Consider the following 8,436-nt stretch of genomic DNA (forward strand, 5'->3'; position numbering starts at 1 on the left):
CCCAGCAGTTCACAAGGGCCAGGTAGGGTCAATGACTACACCTGATATTTGAGAAAGAATAATTTTAGGGCACAAATTAGGAGGGCGAATAGAGAACAGTTTCGAATAGAACTCGTTCATTCTTTGGCTACTTCTTACTGGCATTATCCTGGGGCTAGAAATCCTCGAGAAATTTATACAGTTCTAAAAATACCATTTAAAAACTCCCTGCATCTTCTGAGAGTAGTTCTCCAAGTATAATTATAATTTTTATTTGAATGGAAAGTCAATCATACATGATGGAAGTTTCATTAGCATTATGTGGCACAGTTGATTTTTCCATCCTGGCATAATTATTGTTTTTCTTTTACCTTGTTAATAAAATTTCCCCTTTTTATTTAACTCACTTAAGAATGCAAATTGTAGATAGTGGCTTGATGATCTTCTTACCAGGATTCCGGAAAAACAACCTAAAATTCTGAGAGTTTAAATTATTGTCTTCCTTGGGAAGTATTATGACTTATTGAGATCTCCTGAGTGCTAATAGTGTTTGGCTCTGCAGAAAGCATAAAGAAAGCCTGTCTGCCCTGTCAATCTGGAAAGACAAATGGATCAATCGCAACTAGAAAAAATTCACTCACACAAAACCAAGCCATCCATTAAAGAAGTCTGCTCAGCCACTTCCCCAAGAGTTGAAAGTGACATCCATCGGACACAGTGGAGATGCAATTCCGTGATCCATAAGATGGGGTAAAAACAGGGTCCAGCAACACACGTGCCCTCCCCAGTCCCATACTTTGTCCATTTTTTTGAGGCGAGAGGGATTAAAAAGCATTGACTGCCCCTCACCACAATGTCTCTACTGCCACCAACTTACAGGCAGCTCACAGTACAGAAGCTCAGGTTGATTCTGCAGATTGATGCTACAGGCTACCAGAGAGAATGCTCATCTTCCAAACTCTATTTGGGGACAAAGAAAAAAGGTACAGATTCCTCAATTCTTCACTCCTTCCCTCCTCTCCTCCATTTTTCCTTCTTCTCTTCTCTGTTTAGAGGAATTTCTAGGATATTTATATCATAGCATCCCAGAGCTTCTGGAAAGGTCCTTAGAGGCCATCCAGCTCAACATCTCCTTCACAGATGAGGAAAGCGATGCTAAGAGAGGGTAACTGACTTGAGGGTATACCGCTCAGTCATGGTGGACCCAGGACTACGGCCTAGGACAACTAAGTCTTGTACTTTTGCTGATGACCTCTCTTCTTTTCCCATCAGGCACAAGCAGCATGAGGAAGCAACCCTTGCATTCCGAGGGAAAAGATGACTAAACAGTTACTGCTGTTCTTGGAGAAAGCTTTCCTGATCATTGCGGTAAGGAGAAAAACCAACTGTGGATAAACAGACTCTAACCCTAGCTCACCCCAAGGAAGCATTTATGTCCTTGTGAATACAGGAACAAACAGGGAAAGGAGCATCACATGAATGTTGAGTAAGAACCATTCACAGACAGGAAAATTCATTTCGTAACAGTGAATGGTTAGAACCAGTGCTCGAATCCCTATCAGGACGTGGGAATCATTCCGAAACAAGCCACTGAGCGGAGAGAGGCTGACAGGGCAATGGAATGACAATGAGATGCAGGAGCTGCTCCCAGGATCAACAAGTGGGAAAGACCTGCGACAGTCAGACCTCTGGGCCCTGCTGGTCACACGTGGGCACTGGCACCAAGTCAGTTGTGAAGGGAGAGTGACCCCGGAAGTGAATCATTCAGAGTAGATAGTAAACACATTACCTTTCACTCTACTCAGTCCTCTGAGTATGATTATATAGTTTGTGGGGAGATACTATTTTTAAAATCTACTCGGAAAATACTTTTTTTTTAAATTGCAGTGCCGTTGAACTTATGTTTTAAAGCAGTCCCCAACCTTTTTGGTACCAGAGACCAGTGCTCCTATGAGAATCTAATATCTGATGATCTGAGGTGGAGCTGAGGCGGTGATGCTAGCGCTGGGGAACAGCTGCAAATACAGATGAACCTTCGCTTGCCCACTGCTCACCTACTGCGGTGTGGTCCAGGTCCTAACAGGTCATAGACCCGTAGTGGTCCGCGGCCCAGAGGCTGGGGACCACTGTTTTAAAGGATAGATTTAAAACTCTAGACTTAAATTTTCCTTTTCCTTTTCAGAAAGGGTCCACGCTGTTACCTTTCACTGACTGCTTAAGGGGCCTTTTCCTGAGTATGAGTGTGGCCAGGATTCATGTTTCTGGCTGGGAGGAAAGGCAGGCCAGGCAAAATACCAGGCAAAGACAGCCAGGGGCCCACCAGTATCCACTCACCCCTTCTTCCTGCCCAGAACAAGGATGTGATGGCTATGGTGGAGGCAGCCATTTTGTGACTCTGAGGCAACCCTGAGGCTGGAAGCCAAAACTGAGGATGGTGCAGCAGAGTGATTGAAAGAGTTTCTACACCGCACCTACACTCTCTCCTCTGGGTGTTTCTTTTTTAATGTCAAAGGAAAACAAACCCCTACTTGCTCAAGTCATTGTTTTTCCTATATTATTTGTAAGCAAATATATTTCCTAACTGAAATATGAAATACGTATACATACATACACATCCTCACTCATTAAGCAGCCCCAACACTAAATGGTGAGACAGGAATCACCAAATATTTAAAGAGAAAATAAAGAGCAGTAAAAAACTATTGATCCCAGCTGCACTAAGAGAAATTCCAATTCAGAGATTGCAATTAAAATAATGGAGAGGAAAACATCCCAAACCAAATTACTGGTTTCTCTGACAAGAGAGGTGCTTTGTTGTGACCCAGAGGGCTGATTAGGGAGCTACAAATTGAGCAAAGGCTTGGGGCAAGTATTTTATAAAAATAATTCTTTAAAAAATATAGCCTCTGGGCAAAACCGGAATGAAAATGGTGGCACAGAGAGAGAGTTCAAGAGAGCTTGCTCTGATTTTAGGAATGCAAAAGCTTCAGGGAATGAATGCAAATCACTGGAGCATTATTCTCATTATTACTAATGGTTCTTAATAACGAAGGGGCAATGCTGAGTCTCCAGTTGGCTGAAATGAGCAGAAGATGCTCCTTGCAGTTATACTAATAACTAAATATAGTTTGACACTAAATTACAATTTCAGATTTACAGCTTTCTGCACAGTCTCTTATTGCAAGGGAAAACTAAGCCAGAACATCAGTAAACAGAATAATCCAATTAAATGTCTTTCCAATTGGGAACTACTTTGAACTGAGAGTTTAACAGGATAGTGAGATAGTGAATACTGAAGTGTTTTGTCCTAACTCAAAACATCAGGAATTTATTATAAGAATTTTTTGTTATTTTAAAATAAATGTTTGAATGGCTTTGGTCATTTATACAGTGATCTTAATCACTATAAATTGTTCGTAGATGTAAAGCCTGTTTCCCATAAATGGATTTACTTGTAATTTAATATTTAATGTAGAGGCACTTTTTTCTATGCTCAGAGTATGTTTATAAACATATTCCCAATCTTTTTTTTTTAACCATGTACAGTAATTATCTATGACATCTGCCTGCAGATGTCATAGGGAGGAAGTTTGCCCAACAGATGAGCTGAGGCCACCCCACAGATCCAACGAAAGTGCTCTGAGCTGTTAGCCTTCGGGCAGCAGGTATTTGATAAGTATTTGCTGAATGAATGAGTTACCTTAAATTCTTCAGAGAAGGTGTTTTAGAAGCATTTTGTACTAATAAAGCTAGTTCCTCCAGGCTGAGTGTCCATAAGGAAAGGCCCCATTTCCAGAGATAGAAGATCTGTTGTCTCAGATTCTTTGGCAAGTATACCTTCAGTGAGTCTTACCATTAAAGTATGAGTCACATAGATGGCTTTCTCTACATGCATAGATAAGACTGACCCCTGGGGGACTGTGAAGACAATGCTAAAGGACATTTAAACCATACTTACTGCTGGTGGAAGACATGTGGCTGTAGTCAGACCTGAAACACAAAATCTTAGTATTAGTAGGATTAGGCATTATTTTTCTTTATCCAAATAATTTCTTCGCTAGAATTTTAAAGTCAGTGGTACGTAATATTTAACTAGCAAAGAAATGCTACAAATAAAAAAATACAGTGCTGAGTATTGTTTGTGCAAATAAAGTTATGTCTGAACTTGAAAGCAAAACTTTAAAGTTACTTTAGAAATCAGGGGTCCTTCGTATGAGCTCTAAGACTCTCTCACATGGGAGACCAGATGGGTACTGAACCATTTAAATTTGCTCGCAAATATTTGAATGGATGCTTATTTTTCTGGGGAGATGCTCGAAGTTTTCAACAGATTCTCAAAAAGGGTCATGACTTCCCTCAAAGTTAAACTACTGCAAATGACTACCCTTCAAATGTTATCACCACAGCACAGGCAAATGTCTCTGTGCAGAGGAGTGGTGTACCCTGGGGAGAGCGCGCGGGGACCCTGGCCGTGAGGGCTTCCACATTCAGGGTCTGGTCAACCATCAGGAAACACAAAGGCACAATGATGCCTGACTGAGAAATCTTGCTGAACAGTAGAGTAACAGGATGTGGGCTGTGAGCAGGAAAGGGAAAAGGCAGGGTTAGGGCCAGGGTGAAATTAGCCATCAGTTTCTATGCTAAGAAATCAGCTGCTGGCATTTGGTCTCTGCGCGGATGGGCGTCTGGCCAAGGATATGCCTGCTTAATCTCTACTGAGCTTCTGTCATACTGGTGTGGCTCCTAAGCCTTCCCTCTCTAGCAACGTATTTGGTATAGAAGCTATTAGTTTTCTCCCCCCAAGTGTCCCAAAGTCATTCACAGTAGGAATTAATCTCTCAGGCATGTAAGCCAAGGTGGTAGTTAGGGGACATAGTTATGCAAATAAAGTGGTTAATTATATTTAATTTTGTAGATTCTAACTTCTTTTATTAACTTAGTCTCATAGTGCCTTTCTTGAATCATCTAATTTTTACTCCACTGAGTTTCTCATCACATTAAAAAAGTATAATATATGCGAAACTTTAAAAAAACATAAAAAGCATGCCTCTTACTAGTTAAAGTAATCTCTCACACAAAAAATATGCACTGATTTATTGTTAGAGAAAGAAAATGGAAGAAAAACAGCATGTGGTCTCTTTTCAAATGAAATATTTCAGCAGTCATAGAATCACTGAATTTTAAAACTGGAAAGAATAACAACTACTACCATTTGCATATCCCTTTATATATTACCAACTGCATCTGCCTAGATCTAATCCAATTTTTTACATTTTTGATTAGGAAACTAAAGTGATACTATTCGTAAAGAGACAAGGAGGAGAGTAATGATAAGGGCTTGAACTATGTGTGCAGGATGGTGGCAAGGAAGAAGTTAAAATGTAGAACGAATTGGCTAGGGCAAGATGATAGGCTGGCTCAGGGAAATGAACGAGAAAGGACAGTCAAGAATCAGTAACATTCTGAAACCCAGGATTTGTAACCCCAGTGTTGGTGCACTCCATGTTTTCTGGAATCAGGCAGGACACAAATAAACTTTAGGACAGTACTTAGAAATGTAACTCTATATAAATGCAATGAATGCTCAACAAACATCCACCATGGTATATGCAACAGCAAAACAATTCCATTACAATCTGATCATCTTAAGATGGTCAGACTGAGAGAAATTTTATGACAATTCAAATAAAATGTTCAATAAGAATGTGCGATGGGGCTATTTATCTTATTATTAACAATTTGTCAGTATTTTCAGCTAGGATTTTCCAAATACTCCTGAGACAGATGGGTTTCACATATGCATACATTTTAAAGATCTGCATATAGATGGAAATATATGTAGAATGAAATTTACACTTGACACATATTTCAAGAATCTTAAAGTGCACTAGTAGTATTTTGGGATAGGTGCTAGTATAATACCCCTGCCATGAATCTTTCACATTTCTTGTGACTAAAGGCATTGCCCAGGTCAGGCCTGCCAACTGGTCAGTCTCTTTACTGTCACCCTCACCCTGCTCCAACTCCTTCCCCACACAGCAGCCAATTTTTTCAAAGTACGAATCTGATTGTGTCTTTCTCTGGATAAAGTTCAAGCTTGACATGATATAGCATAATCCTCTCTTTCCATGACCAATGGCCCTTGCCCAGCTTTGCAGTCTCATCTGTCACCCCTACTTTCATTCCTGTCTGCCATCAAAACAGATATCAACAGAAAAAAAGTCACCTAAAATCTCACATTGCTTTCCAGCCTCTGATCTTGTTTATATAATTTGTACACAGTTGCCATAAAGAACAGTTTTAAACTGCTCTCTTCACTAACCGCCATCCAAACATGCTGCTAAATAGTTCCTGTAATTATGATTTTAGATAAAGTGATGTACTATAATTTATTCAACCATTTCCCTTTTGTTGGATATATGACTGTTCCTGATTGTTCCCTTTTGCAAAGCACACGGTGATGAGATATTTATAAATACAGCTTGATATTTACTTTCTTTTCCATAGAGAAGTTACCGTGAGGAGCAGGGATTGAGTCGAGGTATAGCTCTTAAAATACAGTCCGAATAACCCCAAAAGATTTTTTACTGGAAATACTGTCAGTGAAAGACAAACTGTAAAGCTTAAAGCAACTTTGTGCATACTAAGCAGGCTCAAACAATTTCAATCTCTGGAGGGGTATGTATGCCTCAGCTTTTTTAGAGTAGGAAGGAATAGCAGTAGGGTACCTGTCTCAAGAATCTGTTTACTGGTTGCACATCCTAAGAATTTACCCAGCTGGCTCTGCATAAGACATTCAGCTCTGCCAGAATGAAGCATGAAAGGTGAATCCATAAATTTTAGGATGAAAAATTCATAGACACATAATACAGATGAGCAGAATAATTCAAGGATTACATATTTTCACACACTTGACACATATAGTAGACACATTTCCAAATATCACATTTATCTAGTATCTGTGCCAATAATGAACAGAACATCAGATGCAGTCCTTTGACTGTATTTTAATCATAATAATACATATAGAAATCATATATAAAAGGTTCTACACTTTAGATAGTTTACCACTGTTAGTAGCCTACTTGTCAATTCATATGTATATAACAAATACCTTCCTAAATTCTGTTTTAGGAAAAACTTGGCAAAAGAATTGATCTTGGCATTTCAGTAAAATTGATCTTGACATTTCTATAAAACATTGGCACAGTGCATCACGGACCTCATCTGTTAACTCTCAGTCTATTGAATCAGATGCCATGGTAATTTAGAGTTAACTAGCTCCACCTTGGACACGAAGATAATAAAGTACCTAATAGATCATCTTGTCTCTTATGCGAGATTTCTCCTTTTGCTTTCTTTAAACTCATCCCATTTTAAAATTTATTCCACCTATTCTTTCCCATACACCTGTTTATAAACTCTAGACCTGTGAATTGTTTGTTATTTCTTAAATCACAATACATATCAGTTCAAGGTCACCCAAAGATAAAGGACATGGTATGACCTGTGGACAAAAAAGGGGCCACATACTAAACCAGAGAAGCTCAGGGAAGGCCTGCATAGCAGGCCTTACAAACTCAGAAACCAAAAGTAGACACACAGGATTGTCTGAATGTAAAAATTCCTAACTAGAAGTGAGTCAGGGCAGGTAGTCCTGTCCGAGGCCTGTAGCTTCCTTGACAACGTCAGTCTTTACCTTTGAACTTGTCTATGGTCTTTGTGTATCTAAGATAACATACCTTTGAAATGTCATAGTAATTTTCTTTTCCCTCGAACTGCCCAGCACCAGAGCACGAGACCCCACTGTTGTCTTATTGCCCTCACAGCATCTCTATGTACTGTAAACGTAAACTATCCTGACCCACCAATGTAAAAGAAGTATGTGTCTCTTCATTTTGCTTTTATTCCAGTCTCAGAGATTCCCCCTTCCCCTGCCCACTTTGCTTTCTCTTGTCACCCTTAATGTACCCTCGAACTGCCCAGCAACAGAGCACGAGACCCCGCTGTTGTCTTATTGCCCTCACAGCATCTCTATGTACTGTAAACGTAAACTATCCTGACCCACCAATGTAAAAGAAGTATGTGTCTCTTCATTTTGCTTTTATTCCAGTCTCAGAGATTCCCCCTTCCCCTGCCCACTTTGCTTTCTCTTGTCACCCTTAATGTACCCCCAACGAATTTCATGTAGCCCTCCTTACATGTCCTCCTTTGATTCTAATGTATAAAATAAGCAGCAAAACTGCCATTCTCCTGAGCATTTTCTCAAACCATTGAGATTTTGCTTACCAGCAATTGTCATCAGTTTTCACTCAAATAAACTCTTAAAAAACTTTTCATAGGCTGGATGTTCTTTTGTTGACAGACCCTATGTTTTCAGAAGACTGGGGACAGCTGACACAGAAGAGGAGGTCCACTGATGTCAAACCAAACATTTGAATGAAAATAATTCATCAG

The 8,436-nt window shown here is 39.7% G+C and overlaps 1 protein-coding gene across 1 annotated transcript in view; it reads right to left on the reverse strand.

Annotated features, from left to right (window-relative positions):
- FAM124A (family with sequence similarity 124 member A) overlaps window positions 1–8,436 on the reverse strand; it is a 64,266-nt gene that overhangs the window by 50,058 nt on the left and 5,772 nt on the right. Inside the window, exon 2 of the mRNA XM_006909008.3 lies at window positions 3,938–3,969. Coding sequence (XP_006909070.1) covers window positions 3,938–3,969 — 32 coding nt within the window. The remainder of the gene's footprint in view (window positions 1–3,937; window positions 3,970–8,436) is intronic.

Source organism: Pteropus alecto, unplaced genomic scaffold (assembly GCF_000325575.1).
Source record: "Pteropus alecto unplaced genomic scaffold, ASM32557v1 scaffold413, whole genome shotgun sequence".
In the NCBI taxonomy this organism is placed as follows: Eukaryota; Metazoa; Chordata; class Mammalia; order Chiroptera; family Pteropodidae; genus Pteropus; species Pteropus alecto.